At 60.9% G+C, this 20,199-nt stretch overlaps 4 protein-coding genes across 7 annotated transcripts; 2 read left to right on the plus strand and 2 right to left on the minus strand.

Moving 5' to 3' along the window:
* Positions 1 to 1,055: 1,055 nt before the first annotated feature.
* On the minus strand, positions 1,056 to 1,607 carry AVPI1 (arginine vasopressin induced 1). Its single transcript, XM_066191103.1, has 2 exons — positions 1,223 to 1,607; positions 1,056 to 1,142 (listed from the first exon to the last, which is right to left on the minus strand). The coding sequence occupies exons 1-2, from the start codon at positions 1,504 to 1,506 to the stop codon at positions 1,082 to 1,084; spliced, it is 345 nt and encodes a 114-aa protein (XP_066047200.1). The 5' UTR covers positions 1,507 to 1,607; the 3' UTR covers positions 1,056 to 1,081.
* A 780-nt stretch (positions 1,608 to 2,387) lies between these two features.
* Positions 2,388 to 4,899, plus strand: MARVELD1 (MARVEL domain containing 1). Its single transcript, XM_066191102.1, has one exon. The coding sequence runs from the start codon at positions 2,462 to 2,464 to the stop codon at positions 2,987 to 2,989; it is 528 nt and encodes a 175-aa protein (XP_066047199.1). The 5' UTR covers positions 2,388 to 2,461; the 3' UTR covers positions 2,990 to 4,899.
* Positions 4,900 to 6,330: 1,431 nt separating this feature from the next.
* ZFYVE27 (zinc finger FYVE-type containing 27) lies at positions 6,331 to 11,135 on the plus strand. 4 transcript variants are annotated; one of them, XM_066191106.1, is made up of 12 exons: positions 6,331 to 6,577; positions 6,657 to 6,727; positions 6,798 to 6,984; positions 7,156 to 7,251; positions 7,440 to 7,552; positions 8,250 to 8,380; positions 8,736 to 8,807; positions 8,973 to 8,993; positions 9,175 to 9,319; positions 9,622 to 9,668; positions 10,054 to 10,135; positions 10,358 to 10,511. In XM_066191106.1, exons 1-12 carry the CDS (start codon positions 6,381 to 6,383, stop codon positions 10,420 to 10,422), a joined length of 1,227 nt encoding a protein of 408 aa, XP_066047203.1. In that variant the 5' UTR covers positions 6,331 to 6,380; the 3' UTR covers positions 10,423 to 10,511. The 4 variants fall into 4 exon arrangements, with proteins under 4 accessions (XP_066047203.1, XP_066047201.1, XP_066047204.1 ...); XM_066191104.1 differs by lacking the exon at positions 10,054 to 10,135 and having other exon boundaries at positions 10,358 to 11,135; XM_066191107.1 differs by lacking the exon at positions 8,973 to 8,993.
* A 4,192-nt stretch (positions 11,136 to 15,327) lies between these two features.
* SFRP5 (secreted frizzled related protein 5) lies at positions 15,328 to 18,229 on the minus strand. Its single transcript, XM_066191108.1, has 3 exons — positions 17,638 to 18,229; positions 16,876 to 16,953; positions 15,328 to 16,471 (listed from the first exon to the last, which is right to left on the minus strand). Exons 1-3 carry the CDS (start codon positions 18,167 to 18,169, stop codon positions 16,131 to 16,133), a joined length of 951 nt encoding a protein of 316 aa, XP_066047205.1. The 5' UTR covers positions 18,170 to 18,229; the 3' UTR covers positions 15,328 to 16,130.
* Positions 18,230 to 20,199: the final 1,970 nt, after the last annotated feature.

Raw genomic sequence — 20,199 nt, forward strand, 5'->3', positions numbered from 1 at the left:
GGCCTAGCTGCATTTGACTGACCCAAAATGTATTGTTCTAATGCACTGTAGAAATGTATGTAATGTATTTAAACCATGCAACCGTCTGAATAACAGAGCTGCCATTCAGCTGGCTACATCTGTGCCTCTGCAGCACCCTAGAGCAGGTTGGGGCTCCTCAGCCCATGGCTGCTATCCATATGTACCTGCATGGGGATGCACTTGCCTCCTGCAGCTGCTGGAGCTGCTGCAGGACAGAGTCCTTTCCTGTCTGCTCATGGTGGGTATTGAGGGCAACCAGCTGCCCAGGCTGTCCCTTGGCATCCTGTGTGTGCAGGTCCTGCTCCAGTCTCCCTTGGCCTAGTGACTGTTGGAGAAGGAGCTCTGGAGGCTGGAGATGAAGCTGCTCATCTGCCACTTCTCCTCCTCGAAGTGGCCACATTCAGACTGCAGGGCTGCTTCCTGCAGCTGCTTCTCCTTCAGCCACAGGACCATGGTCTAGAGCTTTGCTCTTTTGGCAGCGAGGCTGGATACCTCCTGCTTCAGCTCCTCCAGCTTCAGGATGTCCCTGATGACTTCTCTGTTCTCCTGTGCACTACACTCCTCCAGCTTGGTCAGCTGGTCTTTCAGCAGAGAAATCTTTCCCTGGAGAATCCCTATTATCTCTTCCAAGCATTCCTTCTCGTGAATGGCGGCATGTAGCTTGGTCTTCAGTTGTCCCTGTGACTGTGCCAGGGCAGTTCCTGTGTGGCTGTGCACTGGAACAGATTGCCCAGAGAGGCTGTAGAGTCTCCCTCACAAGAGATATTCAAGAACCATCTGCATGCAATCCTGTGACATCTGCTCTAGAATGACCCTACTTAAGCAAGGAGGTTAGAACAGATGACCCACAGGTCTGTTCCAACCTGTGGCGTGGTGCTCTTCCCTTTGCACTAGGTGCCATACAACAGCCTAGACCATGGTTCTGCCACTTGGATGGGCAGGACACAACCAGAGCCTCACCCAGCCACCACTGTCCACCCTTTATTAACCGTTCATCGCACCCTGCCCAGTACACTTAGGGTCCTTAGAGAGCTGCTCTCCACGGCTCAGCCACTCAGCGCTACATGGACCCCGAGCCTGTCTCGGCCCCGCAGTCAGCCTCCAGCTTTTTCTCCGCGATCCTACGGGCGAGAGGTGTGAGTTAGCGGCGTGGCCCGGCCGCGCTTCCCGCGGTTGCCCCGCCGCCGCGGGCCGCACCTACCGAAGGTGTTCGAAGCGCCGTAGCGCTGCCATCCCACCGCCGGGCTGGGCTGTTCGCCGGCGCCGAAGCCGCCGCAGGGCCCGCGCCATGCGCCGCTGGCCCGCGTACCGCCAGACGAGGCAGGCTCGCTCCTCGGGCCGCTCGGCCCCGCCGCTCCGGAACAGGCTCCGCAGCTCTCGCAGCCCCACGCCCTGGAAGATGTTGGCCGAGGCCCACTTACGGGCGCGGGCTGCGGGCGCCGCCGGTCCCGGAGAGTCGCTCACCACCGAGGCCGGAGTGCCCATGGCCCTGGCCGCTGCGGACACCGAACTTAAGGCTTAAGGCTCCGGTCTCGCCGCCCGGTCCGGTCCGCCTTCCCCGGGATCCGGCGCGGATGCCCAGTGAAGAAGGGAGGGCATCGGGGGAAGGGCGGTCCGGGACGCCGGGCAGGGGGCCAGCCGCGCAGGCGGAGCCGCCCGGGAACGCGGGAGACGCCCCAGCTCAGGCCGGGGCACGCAAGTCCGGTCCCGCCTTGCCCGGGGCGCTGGGCCCTGCCGTGACACACTTTCGCTCCGACACCGCCCCGCGCGCACCGGCTCCTCGCACAGGCCGGGCGGTGGCGGCTCCGCCTGGTGCCCGCTGCGTTCCCGAGCCCGCTTCGCGCCACCGCGCCGGGGTCGCCCCGCAGCCGCGCGCCCCATTCATTTCCCCGCCGCGTGCCGCCCGCCCCCCGCTGCCTGGACCAATCGGCGCCGATGGGCGCGGCAGCCCCTCTTCGCTGAGGAGGCCGCGTGGCGCAGATGACGTCATGGGCGGTGTGCGGGGCCTCGCCCCTGGGCGGGGCCCGGCCGCGCATCACTCCGAGGGGAATCCCGGATGACGTAAGGGGAACTTCGGCGCGCGCCCCCCGCCGGCCGCCGCACGGGATCCCGGAGCGAAGTCCCTGGGCCCCGCCGCCGGCATCGGTCGCCGTCTCCCACGTCCTCCCGCCGCCCCTTGCGCCCCGCGTTGTGGACCCCCCCGGCGGCAGCAGGACGGGAGGGGCGCGGCGATCCCTGTCCGACGGCGCATCCGCGGCGGCCCTCGGGTGTCCGATGGGCTGGCGGGAGGTGCGGCGGGGCGCGGAGGCGGGGCAGGGAGCAGAGGAGAGAGGCCCCGAGCGGGGAGGACCGCTAAGTGCCAGATGTTTGGCAACGGTCGGGAAGGAAGTCGCCGCCCTGAGTCCCGCCCGAGCCGCGCCGGAGCAGGCAGGGCCGCACCATGGCCCGCACGGCTCCCCCGACAGTGCCGCCGCCCCCGGGGCCGCCGGCCCGCGGCTCGCTCAGCCTCCATCGCGCCTTCCTGCGGAGCCCGCTGGGCTTGCTACGCCTGGGGCAGCTGGCTCTGGGCGCTGCCTTCTGGGTGACGGTAGCGGCTCATAAGTACGAGGGGGCGGCCCACTTCGCTCTGTTTGCCGCCGTCCTGGTCTGGCTTCTCACCCTGGCCCTCTTCGGGCTGAGCCTGCTGGGGCGCTGGGAGCTGGTGCCATGGCTGGGCTCTCGCTGGCTCCTCACCAACCTGGTGCACGACCTGGCCCTGGGTGTGGGGCTCTATGCAGCTGCCACTGGCATCATGGGTCACAAGGCCAAACAGAGAAGCTTTTGCAACCTGCCGGGCTACAGCCAGCACTGCCTGTACAGTGCCTACCTGAGCGCCTCCATCTGCGGGGGCATCACTGCCTGCCTGTACCTCTTCTCTGGGCTCTATTGCCTGTCACGGCGTTGCCAGGACCAGCGAGACATCATCTAAGATCCTGTGCCACTTGGCTCCCCTTCTCAGCCGCAGGCAGAACACAGCCTGTCTTTGGGATGAAATGACCCTGCTGCCCCATCCCCTCCTGGCTGACTGCACTGCAATTCCTCCAGAGACTCCTGCACAGATGGATGGACAGACAGAGGCCTTCGCCGAGCACAGCTTCCCCTGCAGCGCACCGAGACAGCGTGGACACCCAGCCACTGCACAGGCCCTTCTCCTACCCCTGGACAGACGTAGGCTACTGCAAGTGGAAGGACTCAAATGGGGAGCCCCTAAGAGGGATACCAATCTTTGGGAGCCCCCCTAGGACTCAAGCCAAAATCCGCTGCCCCTGGTCTTGCAGATGCTGCATGCTCAGGTGGGTGCTGACTTTTCCCTGGGGTGGAGGGGCACTGGCCTGCGGGAGCTGAGCTGGGGGCAGCAATGCCTAGTGGAGTTGAATGGGCATAAGCCCCCCGACCTGCTGGCAGCCCCATCTTGCCATTCCAGCTGCATGGTGCCTCCACAATTCCCTAAGGGAGGCTCTGAACTTGGCTTCCCCAGCCTGGCCCCCTCCTTCTGTCTGGCCTGAAAACATCCTTCATCTTATTGGAGCGCCAAAGGGCTCAGTGCCTCCCTGCTCTGCACTCGGGGGGTGTGGAGGCACCCAGATACTGCACAGCTCGATTCAGCATCACCCCAGTGCAGTTTGGAGATTGAGCACAGCAGCAAGGCCTCCATTGCTGTGGAGGGAGGGGAAGGACAAGTGGAGACATAACCTGTTCTGTGACCCTGGGCAGGGGGTAAATTCCTCCAGCCCTGAAGTTTGTACAGTCCTGGGATGCGGCTGGGTCCCCCAGGGGTTAAGAGGAGCCAGTCATGGGGTTGTTCTCTCCTTCTGCTGTCCCTGCAGAGAGGTTTGTGGCTCCAAGCCATCCAGAGCCACTAAACCAGCCCTAGGGCCAGGCTACTCCAAAAGGGACAGAAACAGCCTCACTAATGGTTCTGGAGACCAGCCTGCAGCCCTGTCTGTCTCTGCTGCACTTGGATTACCATCCTGGAAAATTTTCATCTATGGACTCTCTGGGACTGGGCAGTGCCTGGAGACTGTGGTGAGGTGGAGGGGAAGAGTGAGCATGGCAGTGTTAGGCTGTGCTGGCACTCTGGGGCTGGGGGAGCTGGGGCCAGGCATTGTGGGAGCACAAGCTATGTTGGAGAACAGAAGAGGACATTGGCACTGGAGCCAGCCCAGCCCTGGATCAGCCTCCACAACCCACCAGGTGCCAAGCCCTGACGAGGCCATGTAGGGCTGACTAGAGAAATGGGCAGCCAGAGACAGAATTTTTGTAGCAGCACCGTACTAGGGCTGCCCTACCACAAGCCCTCTTCACCCTGCCTGGAGGCAGGTCCTCTCTATTGCTCCCAGTGCAAGGAAGGGTCTGCTCCAGTCTCTATGTAGACTCAGATCAGTGAGATGTGTGTCCCCAGCAGCTGGCCATAGCTGCCTGTTGCCTGGGGTTCCTGGAGCCTTTTTTGTGGTGGAGAGCAACAGCCATGATTCCCCTGAGGGCTTGAAGGGGTCTGGGTTTGGTACTGGGTCACCACTTCCATCATGATATGCTGTCCCAGTGGATACCCCACCATGCTCAGGGGCCCTGCCAAACGCCAGGCCATGTACCCCCTCCTTGGGTAGGACATGCTCTCTGTGCCCTGTGTCAAGGCTGGTCCTTGACACCACCTGCCTCTGTCTTACTCTGGTGCAGCCCTTGGCCCAGGCTGTCCAAAATGCCCTCGGTGCTTCTGCCACCACAAGTGCCTTCCCCTGGCTTTCTGCAGCCCTGTCTGTCACACCAGCTCTATCCCCCTACACCCTCCTTTCAGGTGCCAATGGATTCACCTTCCAAATAAAGCGATGTTGGCACTCAGTGGGTGTCTGGGGCTTTGTGGTGGGACTGGGACCTGCTGGATATGAGGTCTGAGCTGAGATCACACTCAGCTCTGTAGCCCTGCACTCTGGGGCCTCCCTGCTTGGAGCCTCTGGCCGTGGTCACGAAATCCTGGAGTGCTCTGGGGTCACAGGCAGGCTCCCTGATGTTGAGCCGCTGCTCCACTAGAGAGGCTTAAGCCTCTGCCCTTGGGGACAGGAGCTATCCCTGGCCCTGCCGCCTGTCCAGAGACAGGGCACAGCCTGATGCTCACATGGGGCTCCAGACAGAGCAGAGGGAGGCCAAGTCCCCAGGGCTCTGTGGCTATGGGATGTACTGAAGACAGGATGTAGTTGCATTCCTAAGGGCCTCGTCACTCTGTGCTGAAAGGGCCCTCTGTCCCAGGGTCAGGGCACCACCAGGCAGCCATGTACACACTGACTGGCCCTTGGTGGGTCAGGGGCCAATGGAGGGCTGCTAGCATCTCCTTGGACTGGCTGCAGCTCTGGGACACACTCTTGGGACAGAGTTGAGTCTTGGACCTGGACCCGCAGCTGGGGTCTCACTGGGTCCCCAGCCTTATGCCCATGGGACACATGCCCTGTTCATCAGAGGCTGCAGGCAACTGTCAGCAGCGTTGTGCCCTCATTGTCCAAGACCAGCATAGGGTTATAACAAGGTTACAACTTTTGGCATCAGACGAGGCCCAGGATCCCCAGAGCATCCCTGGAAGCCAGCATCCTTGCTCTACTGCAAGCACCTTTTAGGACAGCCCATGGTGCCTGGAGCAGTGCGAGCAGAGCTGCAGGCTGCTGGGCAGGACAGTGCCAGGGCACCCAGGGCTGAGTTGCTTTGGGGCCATGGAGGGGCAGTGAATGAGCTGCCAGCCACACGCACGGACCTGTGGGGACCCTGCTGCTCCCTTCCAGGGACTCCGAGTGTGAGGCTGCTCTCTGGTCTCTCCTCGGGGAGAGGTGGCCCAGCAACCTCACGGGGACAAACCCACCATGCCCGACACAGCTGAACGCAGGCCATGCCAAGACGCAGACTGGGATTGAGCCCTGAACCAGGATTAGACCGGATCGCTGCCCAGCCCTGGACCGGGACCGGATCCAGGCTGTAACTGAGCCCTACGCCAGAGCACACCCGAATCGGGATCGGACGCTGAGCAGCCCCGGGCCAGGGCCGATCCCCGTGTCTAGACCGGGCCCACCGAGACTCCGCCGGGAGCCTCACTCCCCGAGCGGCCCGCAGGGCCCAGCACGGCGGCCGGCACCCGGCGCCCGGCGCGGGCAGAGCGGGGCGGGCCCCGGGGCGCGGAGGCGGCGCCGGGAGCGGCCCGTTCCCCCGCGGGCGGGGCTCTGCGGCGCGCCCGGCCCGCCGCTCCCATTGGCCGCGCGGGGCTTACGGCGCGCCCGGCCGCGTCACGGGAGCGCGCGGCGGTGTCGGGCCGAGCGCGGCGGGGCCGCTGGGGTCCCGGCATGCAGGCGGTGGAGCGGGACGGGGCGGCAGGCGGCCCCGAAGGGGCGACGGGAGCCGGTGAGGCCCCGCCGGAGCCGTCGCCGCCCAAGGCCGCCGCTGCTTTCGACCTCCTGGAGCTGGTGCGGAGCTACCGGCGGCTGGAGCTCTACCTGGAGCCGCTGCGGGACGCCGCCGAGGGTGTCCGCTCCCTCCTCCGGTAGGTACGGGCTGGGCTGGGATCGAGACCAAGACCGTCCCCGGGGTCTCATGTCCCTTGCCTTCCCCCCTCTCGGCAGGTGGCAGCGGCCTGTGTGCTCTCTCCTGGTCTGCCTCGGCCTCAACTTCCTCCTGCTCACCCTCGGCCAAGGTGCGTGTCGGGGGTCAGGGCTGGTCCCCTGCCCGGACCCTCCGGGCTGACGCTGTCCCGCCTCTTCCAGCTGCCTGGTACTCGGTGCTCGCCCTGCTGGTCGCAGTGCCGGCCCTGCTGGGTTACCTGCAAGAGACGTGCCGGGCCCGGCCCTCGGAGCCGGAGCTGGTGCGCAGGAGGTACCACAGCATCCGCAGGGAGGATCTGCGCAAGGTGCAGCTCTCGCGGCAGGAGGCCATCGCCCAGGTCAAGAGCTTGTGAGTCCCTGCGGCCTCCCCAGCGGTGGGACTGTGGGGGTCTCTGCAGCCAGAAAGGCTTCTTTAGGCTGTGGGGGGCTCATGCCAGGTTTGGCTGCTGTAATCCGTGTAAACGTGGGGAATGAGGGGGTGTGTTTGTGGGGGTTTTTTTTGTGACTGTCTCATTTGCAGCCTGATCCAGCTGGAGGGGTTTCTGAGCGGGATGTGCTGCAGCTGTGAGGCAGTGTACCGTGTGCTGTACTGGGAGAACCCCACTGTCTCTTCCCAGTGAGTAGTACCGGGTCAGGCACCCTGTAGTGGGCTTGGTGGGGAGAGGGGTTCAGCCAGGCCTGCAGTGCTGTGTTTGATTTTTTGGTACTTGGAGAGAACAGGTGGAACACCAGATGAAGGAAGGAGTTTTTTGCTGTTGAGTGAGTCGCTTTGACTCGACCACTGTATCCTCCTGCTTTCCACAGATTTTATGGGGTGCTACTGGGCACTGTCTGTGTCCTCTACCTGCTGCCCCTCTGCTGGGTCCTGGCCATCCTCAACAGCACCCTCTTTCTGGGCAACACCCAGTTCTACCAAGGTATGAGACCTGGCTGGAGGTGCCCTGTGTGGGATGGGTTGGGGAAAAGCTTTCTGAAGCCATGGATCCTGCCCTGGACCTCTCCCTCACATGTCCCATGCCAGGCTCTGCCATAGACCATGAACCCCCCTGAAGGCAATGGTGTCCTAGGGGTGGTGCTCAGCAGCCCAGGGTGGGTGGTGTGGTCCCGGGGCTCAGCTGTTGGAGGTGAGTCTCTCCTGATGTGTGTCCTAGCCCAGGTGCTGTTTCCTTCTCTGTGGTGTGACAAACCAGGGTCTGTCAATGCAGGCTGTGTGGGAGCCTCTCCACCCCTCTTGATCCCTGACCCTGCTCTTCAGGATTTCAAACACATTCAATGCCTGTGGCAGTTTATGACACAGGCTTGAAAACATGCCATTGGAAGGGAGAGGAGCCCTCTTCTGTTGTTGTGCTGGAGGAGTGTTGGATATGTCTGAGCTGTGATGTTGTCCCCTGCCGTTCCCTGTCTGGAGCTGGGGCAGGTGGTGGGGGCACGGTTCCTTCTGTCTTAACTTTGATGTGTGAGCAGAGAAGTGCTCAGGACATCTGATGAGTGAATGATTTGTGTCAATGCCCCATCTTGAGCCCTGGAGGTCAGGTGTTGCAGCTGACTTTTGTGTGATGTGGCTGGGAGTAGGGAAATGCCACTCTACTCCAGCTGTATTCTCCTCTTAAACAGTGATAATGGAGCTCAAGGCCTCCATCGAGCAGTGTGTGGGCTCCAAACCCCTTGAGAGCACTCCAGAACCTGCTGAACCCCTGCCACCAGCTGCTGCCCCAGATCGAACCCCCACCCCCACCAGTGCAGAGGTGAGATAGGGGTGGGGCTGGCACTTGTGGCGTGGGAGTTGCGGAGTTGAGTCTGACCGTACCTGTGTCCCTCTACACACAAACTTTTTCCAGCTGCTAGCTTTGCTGGAATCCTGTGAGCCACTCCTGAGTTACTGGGATGCTGTTCTCTGCCCTGGGGGCTTGGCTCAGTCCTTTTGCCACATGTAAGGATGTGGTCTGAGTAGGGAGGTGCTCACCTCACCTTCTGACACTTGTGTCATCTGTGAGGCTACCTGGGGCCAGATCCATTGTCCTGGAACCTGCTCAGAAATGTTGGGCTACCTTTGAACAGCGGCAGGGGAACAGCAGGACTAGCTTTGTTAATCTCTTGTAGGACCTTACCCCTGGCAGTGTGGAGGAAGCAGAGGAGGCAGAACCTGATGAAGAGTTCAAAGATGCTATTGAGGTTTGAGGCTGATTGTGGTGGGCTGTGCCTGCAGGGCAGCTGAGGTGGGAAAGGGACAAGGACTTTGTTGGGCAAACTGGGTGCTCAGGGAGAGTGACTTTGGGGCTGGGTGCCTTTGACTCCGTGTGTACTCACTCTCCTCTCTGTGCCATGCTGCGGGAGAAGGAGAACCAGCTGCTGGTCATGGTGAGTATTGCCATGCCAGGGTGTGGCATCTCCTCCCAGCTGGAGCTTTGCCTGGTGTGCCAGTGGCTTGTAGAAATGCCAGGTTGGCTTGTTGGGTGCCTGCCTCTGGCGTGGGCTGCCCTGCAGCCCTCAGTGTGCCCCCAGCCACCCCTCTGTGCTCAGCTGGCTCTGCTCTCTGCAGGAGGATGATGAGAGCTCTCAGTGCTCAGCAGATTTTGACCTCAGCCTCCCAGACAATGGTTTTATGAGCAAAAATGAGGTGATCCGCAGCAAGGTGTCACGCCTGACCGAGCGCCTGCGCAAGCGCTACCCCAGCAACAACTTTGGTGAGTTTAGGAGCAGGTGCTTTGTGGGGGAGCTCAGCACTATGGGGTCTGTGCTGCTTCCAGTGACCATAGGTCTGGGAGTGGAGAGAGTGGTGTGGTACCTGCTAGGCTGTGCTGACACTTCCTGTGACTTTTTCCATTCCATGGAGAGAATGGTCCCAGCACCCCTAGGAAGGGCAAGGATAGGAAGGTGCAGCAATGTCATCTCTGAGCTGAGCCTTTCCAACAGCTATGGATGTTCTTGTGCCACTTGCAGCCCCAGGCAGCAGAGCTCTGCCTCACCTCTGCTCTCTTTCTTCCAGGGAACTGCACAGGCTGTGCTGCCACCTTCTCTGTGCTCAAGAAGAGGGTGAGTCTTTGGCTTCTGCCTCAGCTTGCTGTTTGCACCTGGGGCAGAGGTGTTGCTCATGTCTGGCTTGCCCCAGCTTTCTCCAGCAGCTCAGGTGTCTGGCCTCGGTCACAGCCCAAATGACCTCAGCTAAATGCTGGGTGTTGTCACATGCCTAATGGCACCAGGGATCCCTTGTGTTGTGGAGCATTTGTCCATTTACTCCTTTGGAAGCTGCCTCACACCAAACCCATGTGTTACTGTAGAAGGTACCTGCCCTATGTGTGATGCTTGGCCCACAGTCTGTGGGCAGTTCTCAGAAGGAGGTATAGACTTTTGGCCCCCTTCACTTACTCCTAGGTTAGTCTGATCTACATCTGGGGTTCACCTCCATCTTTCTCCACAGCGGAGCTGCAGTAACTGTGGGAACAGCTTCTGCTCCAGGTGTTGTTCCTTCAAAGTCCCCAAGGCCGTGATGGGAGCCACGGGTGAGTTGAAAGGTGAAGGGAAGAGCTCCTGCTTCCACCTGTTCTGTCTGCCCAGGCATTTGCCCCAGCCCTGGGCGGGAGGGTAGACAGGACGTGCCCAGCACAGCCTAGCTCGGGACAGAGCAGTGCTGAATTTGCAGCTCTCAAAGCAGCTTTGTGGCTGGGGACCCTAGCCCATGGTGGGAAAGGGGGATGATCTCTGACGTTTGCTTTCCTTTCCAGCCCCGGAGGCTCAGAAGGAGACAGTGTTCGTGTGCGCTCTCTGCAACCAGGTGCTCATCAAGTGATGAAACAGGCCCAGCCAGCTCCTGTGTCCTGCACTGCCTGAGACCTGGGACAGTGGGCAGACACCCTTGCCACTGGGAAGCCTGGACTGTTTGGATCCCAGCATGGCATTCCCCTGCCAGAGGATGCTTGCACTTGTGCTCCTCCTGCCAGCGCCAGGCTGGACAGACCAGCCCTCCTTGCCATGCACCAGCTGGGTCCCTGTGGTGGAGCACTGCCCATGGCTGTGCCCCATCCCTGCAGCTGCTCCAAGCCCTGGGTGCTCTCTGGCACTTGCTGTGCCCTGCCACGTGCTTGCCCAGGCCCTTTGGTCTGGCTCAGTGATGGAAGAGCCATCCTTCCTACTCGTGGTCCTGTCTTTACCTTCTGGGTACGGCAGAACAACCTCAGGGCTCTGTCCCTACCTTTCCCAGCACTGTGCTGTAAGTGACTGTATTTTTGGGATCAAGTCAGAGCTCCTCCTGCATCCCTTGGGGTCTAGACTAGGTTTTTCATCCTGGCTCAGCTGAGACCCTGCTAGTCGCTCCTGTGCTCCTCAGCCTCACTAGCTGCAGGTTTAGTCTTTTACCCCTGAATTTGGCTGTAGCCTGGAGGAGGAAAGAGAATGAGTTTGGGTGTGAGAAAAGGCAGGAGTTGGTGCTACTCTGTGCACTTAGTGACTGCTGCTTTCTACTACAGATTAATATATAATTGCATATAAAGAATGACCAATAAATCTCTTGTCCTCAGCTGGCTCTTGTGTCATCCCAGTGAAAGCTATCGCAGTCCAGGTCAGTCTAACACCTCTGTGGCCTCGGCCCTGCTGTCTGGCTGGTGCTTCTGGAGAAATGGTGTTCCTGTGCCAGCAGCTCTCCATGCCTTACTGGAATTCCCATCTTCTGTCCTGCTGTAGCCCTGTTTGCCCTCTGCTCAGAGCTGTGTGCAGCTGCCTGTCAGCTGTGCCAGGGCTGGATCCTGCTGGGCTGGAGCCAGGGAGCACCTCAGCTCTGACAGGAGACACGGAGCTTCCTCTGCCTCCCGCGGCTGCTCCTTCCCCTGCCCTCCCCGGGCCGCGGTCCCACCAGCTGCCTGTGTGCACAAGGATGACCTTTCCTTGTGTGAACAGCAAAGCTCCCAGCTATCCCAGGAATGTGACCCTGGTTGCTGTGCAGCTGGGAACAGCCGCAGCCTGGGTCCCTGCCAGCCAGCTGGAGCTTCCCCCAAGCCAGGGAATCTGGGGGCCCAGTGCCCACCAGGCTGTGACACCCACCGGTCTGAGAAGTTGCTGGACCCCAGACGGCTCCTGAGACCTCTGGGTCAGTACCTCCTGTGTCTGCACGTCCGTTTCTGTTCCGTCTACCCACGAACGATGGAAAAGCTTCCGCGTATTTTCATACTTCGCGGTGCGGCGCGTATTCGCGGCGCGGCTCTTCCGCTGTCTCCCCACACCCCCGTGTCAGCAGCCCCGGAGCGGGCGGAGCTCCGCGGAGCGGGGCCGCCGATGCGGAGCCGGGCCCGGCAGAGCCGCCGGGGCAGTTGGAAAGGCCGCGCAGAGCCCGGCAGGGAACGGATTGGACGCGTCAGCTGGGGGGAGAAGTTGGGAGCAGGAAACGGGCTCCGCTTGCTGCCGCCTGCAGAGCTGGCGCGTTCCGCATGGAGCTGCGAACCGAATCGTGCCCGGGGCTCGGGGCTTTCTGCAGGATCAAACTCACCCGCGCGGAGCCGCCGCGGCTTCCCGGGCAGCGGGAGAGGCCACCCCGCATCGCCGCCCGGGGACACTGTGTCCCGCCGGAACCACTGGACACAGGCGCACGCACACAGATCCCGCCTCCCGGATTTTTTTTTTTTTTTTTTTTTAATGGCTTGGATTGAAAGCAGTTTCCAAGTGGATATAACATTTTTAATAGTCTTTTCAAGATGAAAAACGGAATTCAAATGAAGCCTTTTCATGGTTCGTGGGTAGAGGGAACAGAAAGGGACCTGCAGACACGGGAGGTACTGACCCAGAGGTCTCTGGAGCCCGCGGGGGGCCGGGGGGCGGTTCCCGCAGCCGCTGCCGTGCCTTCAGCAGATTGTAATTTTTGTAAGGAAGATCTAATAAAAGACCATGTCGGTAACGATTTTGTGGCTACCGTATCTTCCCCCCTTGCCGCTGCCCACAAAAACTGCCGCAAGTCGTCCCGCCTTTCGATGGAAAAGGCATTTTGTACATGTACTCCTGTGTTGTTCTCTACGCCGTAGTAATAAACTTGGCAGTTTCCTTTTCTCCCGTTCGATCGATCCCCCGTTTGCGCAATAGAAGCGCCCACAGCCGTCTGATCGCTTTTTGGTCAGCCGAAATTGGTGGCTCAGGGATTTCCCGTCTTTAAGCCCTTTTTGAAACTCCCAGTCTGGACGCTCCCCCGCGGCCGCGCCTCCTCCCTCGTGCGCACTTTGGCGCGTATACGCTCCGCGGCGCGTATTCTCACATTTCGCGGTGCGGTGCGCATTTTCATACTCCGCGCCGCGCCGTGTGTTTTCATACTTCGCGGTGCGGCGCGGCTCTTGCGGGGCGCGGCTCCTCCGCTGTCTCCCCGCCCCGCCTCACTGGCCGCAGTGCATTTTTCTCTCCGTGCTCGCTGCTGCCCCCTAGCGCCGCCTTCCCGGCAGCTCTGGTTGTTTCTGTGTTTGTTTCCCTGTCTATTTCTGATTGTTTCTGTGCATGGATTCTGTGTTTGTTTCTGTGCTTTGTTTCTCTGTTTCCCTGTTTGTTTCTGTGCTTTCCGCGCCCCCCGCGGCCCCGGGCGCTCCCCGCTCGCCTCCCGCTCCGCCTCCGCTTCGTGTCTGTGCATTTGGGGACGTCCCGCGGCCGCCTGCAGGCGCAGCCTTTCGCTACTTTGGGCATTCGCTGCTTGAATCGCCTTGCGCTGCGGGCTGTTGCTCCGTTCGGGGCTTCGTGGATTGCGTCTCTCGGGTCCCGGCTCGGCTGGGCCCGCCTCCTTTTTCTCGGCAGCCTCGTCCGTCATCTCCCGCCTCGGGTTCCACTGTGGTTGTTTTGAATTGTAATTGCAGATGTGCTAAAATGGACCTTTTTCATCTGCGTATTGGCACAGACACCGGGTTCCATGTGCTGCTTGTCCCTAGAGGTCACCTAAAGGCTGACAGTTGGTGTGTCGTTTGGTGCTGGCTCCTTTTCTGTGCAGAGCAGACGCCTGGAGTCGATGGCTGACAACACGACTGTGGAGCGGAGGTTCAGCCTGGGCCCCCCTTGCTGCAGGCTGTACATCCCACCACTGTGGGACCTCCTATGGAGCAGGCAGCCTAAACACTTCTCTTGGCTGTGGGCCCGTAAACTCCTTCACATGGAAATTTGGAGAAGAGCTGGACTTGGCATTTGATGATGAGGGTGTCTGCCTTGTGCTGGCCGTGCAGGGGACGGGTGTGCAGAGGGCTCAGGAGTTAGTGGGGGAAGTGGAGCAGCTGTAATATTGGGGAGGGGGCTGTGTAGCACTCCAAGAGCTGTGGGTGTGTTTGTGAGGGTGTCTGCAATGAGATTTTTACTGGGCTGTGAGGGGTCACCTTGCTTAGACAGCTGACAGTGGGAGGCAGAGGAGCTCTTTTTTTTTTCTAGAGAAAACACTTGGAGCAATGTGCAGTATGACTATGTATGTCTGAACACTCTGGGAAGGTGCTAATGACACAGAATACAGAGGGCTACAGAAAAACTTAGGCTGTGGGAGATGGGGTTTTATTTTTGCTTTTTAAGTTTTGCAATAAAATGTTGTAATTGACAGTGTTTATTCCTGTGGAAGTGTGCTCAGGAGTCAAGCTCTGAACATACTTTCTAATAATATTTGAATTTTTTCCCCATTTTTTTTCCGAATAGCCAGGGAGGAATGCCCACTTTTGCTGCGAGGCTGGGGCAGGGGCTGGCTACCCCATGTTCCTGGCTGGCTGTGGGGCAGGGGGCACAGACATCTCTCCCTGGCCAGAGCAGGAGATTTGGGGTTCTGGAGGCTGACCAGGGGAGCCAAGGCCATGCCTGAGGAGGGCAGAGGGAGAAGAGGTCACCCCAGAGCAGGGCGGGTGCACAGTGCTCTTGTCAGCAAGAAGAGGGTGGGTGCAGACATCCTGGAGCCTCAATTGCCTTCTTGTCCCTGAGGCCGGGCCAGCTCCGAGGAGAAGACACAGTGTCAGGCAGCCAAGCACTGGGTAAATACCCGGGCTGCCAACCTCGGGCTCCCCTCACCCTCTGGGACCGGTGGATACAAGTATGCATTGGGTAAACATGACTGGTTTTCAGGCTGCCCCCCAGTCCCAGCTGGCTAGGGAGGGTCGTGGCTAGTGCAGGTGGGTGGCTCTAGGAATCATTTTGGAGGAGGCTGGAGATTGTGGCATGGGAGGTCTGACAGCCAAGCAGGGCTGGCGGGGAACTGCAGAGAGGACTTTCAGATGATAGGATGTGGGGAGGACAAGGGTTGGAGGCTGCCTGATCCAGTATCTGCCCTCTCTGATGCTCAGTGCCAGGCTTCTCACAAGTGCTGTGAGCTCCCAGACCATGGATTTCATCACTTCCTTCCAGGGGTGATGAAGGAAGAAACTTCCCAGGCAAACCACTGCCAAACCCAGCTGTGAGGCTCCAGCAGCAGTGATGGCCCTGTTCCCCCCATCCTACTCATCTCGATGCCCTCGCAGGCTCCCTGGGGTGCCTGAGTCTCCAGGGATGCCTGTGACCACTAGGAACCGCATCCCTTGGCTTGGCTGGACTGCCCAGGTTGAGGCTTTGGGCATGGCACCTGGAGTGGGGCTAGAGCCAGATCCTGAGGTGACCCCCCTCCCTCAGGCTGGCTCACTCAGTGGGCAGGACTAGGACTCCCTCCCATTCTTCTGGCATCCCTGAGGGAGCTCCAGGGGGCTCTCACATGAACTGCAGTGAGTCACACACAGACTTCTCTGAGGTGGAATAATTTACTGTGGTGTTGATGGGCAAGGGGTGCATGGGCTGGGTCACAGCAGGGATGTGTGCAAGGGATACAGCAGGGCTGGTCTGGGGCACTTAGAGGTGGGCCTCTCTCACGCACTGAGCCATGTGGTATGGGGAGTGGGGGAGCCCAGGAAGGGTTTGTGCTGCTCTGGGCACTTAGTTTTGAGGGGGTAGGTCTGTGGGAACAGAGGGACAAGAGGGACCTGCCTGGGCTGGGCTGGGTCGCTGTGAAGGTGAGATAATCCAGGGCTGGATGTGAGCTCCAGGTGAGAGCATGGGATGTGTTGGTGGGCTGGAATAGGGATTGGGGGGGCTGAGGGTCTGCAGTGTATCACGAAGGAGCTGGGCAAAGGACATGGGTGCAGGGTAGGGGTCCCCGGCAGCCAAAAGGGCCAAGCAGGGATCCTAAATGAAAGCAAAGGTCTCTGGGCTTATGGGTGGGGAACCTGTGAGCAGACAAGGGTCTCCGGTGAAGACCAGGGCTCACAAGCATGCAGAACAAGAGTCCTGGGTCCAGACTAAGCTCCTGGGCAGGGGTGGGGGTCCTTGGAGCAGAACAGAGCTCTCAGGAGGAGGCAAAGGTCCTGGCTGTGAGTCAGGGCTCCCACAAACACAGCAGGGAATCCTGCAGATGCAGAGCTGCATTCTGGGGCACAACCAAGGAGTTGAAGTGAATAGAGCTGAGGTCCTGGGGTGCAGCCAGGGAGGCCAGGGATGGGATGCTGGGCCAGTGCAGGAGTTCTGGGGAAGGGCAGGGTGGGCAAAGCCCTAGTGCTGCCCAGCCCCATAGAGCAGGGGGTGGTAGAGCGGGCAGGGGTAGGAGAACATGAACTTGACTGCAAACTTCATCTCCTTGTTGTGCTTCTGCCAGGGGTAGATGGCCAGGAGGAGCAGGCGGCCACCCACCTTGCGGCCCATGACCAGGAAGCTGCCACTGAGGCTGTCAAGCTGGGGGCAGGGGCAGGCACCCGCGTTCCTCATGTGCAGCACCATCTTCTTGGTGTCCTTGCGCTTCAGTGGGCCCAGTTTCAGCACCTTCTTCTTCTGAGCAGCCACCAGCCGCCGCTCCCCGTTCTCCTCCGTCATCTCCTTGATGCGCATTTTCACCACTGTGTGGGGCAGCCATGGGGCATGGTCAGGGGAAGGGAGCACTGCTGGGGTGCTGGGGAGGGGAGGGTCTAGGCCACGCACCTGTGCAGGACAGGGTGCAGCCCATCCCTGGGTTGGGTCTTTGGGGAGGTTACTGTGTGGGGAGGGGAAAGGGGTAGTTGGGGAGGGGTCCAGCAGAGGCCCCCAGCGACCCTCCCAAATGTCTCATTCTGCCTATCCCCCACCAATGCCTTCTGTGGTGCACCCATCCCATGCATGAAGGGTCCAAGGGAATGGCTCAGGGGTCTCCCATGGGGCTGTCCCCATAAAACCCCACCCTCTGGCCAACTCCCACCCCAGCTGTCAGACCTAGGGGAGACAGACCCTTGTCCAGGGGGGCTGGGAAGGAGACCCCAGCACTCACCAAAGTCACTGGAGCACATCTGCTCCATCATGCCATCCGCCTTGTGCTCCATCTCACACTGGGTGCAGATCTTGGACACTGCAGTGAGAGACCAGTTACTGTCAACAGCTTCCTGCTCCTGGCACTTGTCCCCTGGGCCAGCTCCTCGGGGACATGCTTGGGAGATCGCCAGCAGCTCCTCTGCCCCCTAGGGAGCTGTACTGCGGTAACGCGGGGAGGCACGGAGCACCTTGCTGTCCAGGGTCGTCCCCAGGAGGGGAAGAGATACGGGGACACCTTACCATCAGATGCTGGCACTTTGAAGCACAGCAACAGTAAGGCTGGCGCCAACCGAAAGGCTGTTCCAGCCCTGATCCTGACCCTAGGCTGCCTTTGGGTGATATCCTCTCTCCTGCCTGAGGGCACAGCACCCTGCAGCAGCAGTGTGGGGTGGACACCCGCAGGTGCAGCATGCTCTCTTGCTGCTGACATGAGGCCTAGTGGGAGGAGAGGGACATAGCACTGGGGTGGATCCGCCAGTGGCTCCCACCTCATCCCATGTTCTTCCGTATTCCGTGACAGTTCTGTGCCGGCAGCTGGGAGTCCAGTGCCCCTAGACAATGAGTGCTGCCCAGACACAGCTGATACTGTGCCCACTCCTGCCCTGTTGCAGACAGAAAGTCCTTGGCCAACATCAGTGTCCTATGCTTTGAGGGCTGAAGGGATGGCTGTGCAGGGGCTCCACGTGCATTCCCATCCCATTACAGCACCCTTCCCACTTACCTGGTGGCGGCGTGGCTTTGCTGTTCCCAAACTGGACGGCAATGCAGAGCTCGTGGTCGGAGGGGAACTTGCCACAGTGCAGCATCTCAGGCCAGGGGAAGCCGTAGGACTCCATGACAGGGGCACAGGAGTCACGTACCACCTCGCAGAGGGAGCGGCACGGGTAGACGGGCCGGTCAAGGCACACAGGGGCGAAGAGGGAGCAGAGGAAGAGCTGGGTGTCGGTGTGGCACTGCTTGGCGAGCAGGGGCACCCAGCTGCCAGCCTGCTGCTTGGCTTCGGCCATGGTCTCGTGCTCCAGCAGGTTGGGCAGCCGCATGCGCTTGTAGCCCACGTCGCGGCAGAGCTGCATGTCGGGCGGGATGTCGAGGCACTGCGGCTCCCGCCCGTAGAAGCGCCCGTGGGGCAGGCTCTCAGGCTGCCACCCGTAGTAGTCGTAGTGCTGCCCGCCGCCCAGGGACCCTGCCAGCGCCAGCGCCAGGGCCAGCAGCGCCGTGCCCCGGGACCACGGGTGGCTGCCCGCCTGCGGCATCGCCGCTGCCCGCCTGCCGCTGCCGGCCGCGGCTGCCGAGCGGGACGGGAGCGTGGCTCGGCACCCTGCCTGCTCCCTTAGCGCCTCCCACGCTCGCTGCCCTTTCTAAGGAGGTTGGAGACCTCGCCGGCAGCCAATCTGCTCTGCCTGCCGGGCCCCCCGGGGCTGGCCCCCGGCTCCCCCTAGTCTGCCCACATCGCTGCCACCTCCCTCCTTCCCCTCCCCGGCACATGGTGCTCCATGCCCCTCGCCCTCCCAGGGAGCCGCCCTGCGTGCATCCCCCCAGCCCACCCTGGCTCTGTGTGCCCCTAGGGTGATGCTTTCTAGAAGGGCTGGCTCGCCTGTCCTATGGCGATGCCTTGTGGCCGCGAGTTGACCCCGTTAATCACCAGTCCCGCTGCCCCCATCCCACCTGGCACCCCAGAGATGTGCTGTGTCATGGGGCAGGGGACCCTAGTTCCTACCCTGTGCCACGCACTCCCCACTCTTTTCTCCCAAGACAATATGCTTGGGGTGCTGGGGTTTAAGGAGGAGGACACCCCAGATACTTCATGCTGCAGCCCTGGGAGGGCTGCTGTACCCAGGTGTCACATCAAAGAGGCGATGCCATGGGCATGGGGTCCTTACTCCTCATGGATGGTTCTGCCAGCATGCATCTTGGGCAGTCCACGGTCTGCTGGCACAGGCATATCTGGGATTACACCTTCCAGCAAAGGGCTTGCACCCAGGCTCTGCCAGTGCTCAGGTTGTGGGCAAAGCTAGAGTCCAAGTGATGTGAGGGTCCTGCCCAGATTACATTCTCCCATTCCCTTGGAGATGGGGGGTGCAAGGCCTAAGACCCCATTAGAAACCCATTTGTCTGCAGGGGTTATCTGGGGCACCCCTCCCTTTCCCATGATCGATGCCCCTGCCTGGCCAACGGGCTTTGGGCTGCTGCTGGCCCCTGCCCACTGGATAAGGCAGCTCTGTTAATGGGCGATAGAGCAAACAGTCCAGTGCAGGCAGTGATAGCAGCTGCTCTTTGCCCTGAGCTGGGGGCAGGGACTGTCCCCCCAGCCCTGGTGGGGTCCACCAGCTTTGGGGCAATGCTGGGGAACCTCAGCTGCACAACCTGCCCTTCCCTGTAGCCTGCCTGCCCTGCCCATACCCTCTGTGCTCAGCACCCATCACTGCATCACCCAGTGATGCTTGCTTCCAGCCCGAGTGTGGGCTGGGTTCATCCCACCCCAGCCAAGCCCCGGAGATGGCACCATTAATGTGTAACTGCCGGGGAGCCCGATAAGATACAGCAGCCTGTTATCAGGACTGCCCGGTAGCAGGAGGGAGGGTGATCGAGGCATCAGGCTGTCACGGCAGGAGTAAGATTGTCTGGAGATAAATGCTGATAGAAAATAGCTAATCCGTGATGGATGGGCTTGGGCAGGGTGTAATTGCCGTGGGAGCTGGGCTGGGAAGGGGCTGGTGAGGCCTGGGAACAGAGGCAGAGGGAGGCTGGGGGTGCAGGGTGGAGCTGCCAACGTGAGGATGTTGAGCACAGCGGCAGGTGTGCCATGTCCCCGGGCTCTTCCCGTGGCACTGCCAGTACTGTCCTGCTCTTGACCATGGACCAGCTTCTGGCTCTCAGCCTGCCCCATCCCACAGCCCAGTCTGGCGTCTACATCCCCAGTTCTTCCCAGGAAGGTGTTGGGGGTGCTGAGCACTCTGTGCCAGCTGGCATCGCACCAGATGAAGGTGAGGGGGCTGGTGGGGCTGAGCAAGGGTCTCCCTGCCAGCTTCCCCACTCCCTTCATCTGTCATGACGCCTTCATTAGAGCCCTGAGTCACCTCCTGGCCATGCTGCAGGGAGCAGGGCTGGCCCCACGAGGGCCGTGTCTGCCCCTGCTCCCCCCGGTGGGGTGTCCTGGCAGCCTTACGTCTGAGCTGAGACTGTGCCTCTGCTCTGGGGGGTCTCTGCTGCACTCGCTTTGCTTCCTTAACCCTTTCCCACCCAGGATGTCTCAGGCTGATCTGGCCATACCCCGGAGAAGAGG

Source organism: Chamaea fasciata, unplaced genomic scaffold, assembly GCF_029207755.1.
Source record: "Chamaea fasciata isolate MVZ Bird 193981 ecotype frontalis unplaced genomic scaffold, bChaFas1.0.hap1 SCAF_9, whole genome shotgun sequence".
Taxonomy (NCBI): Eukaryota; Metazoa; Chordata; class Aves; order Passeriformes; family Sylviidae; genus Chamaea; species Chamaea fasciata.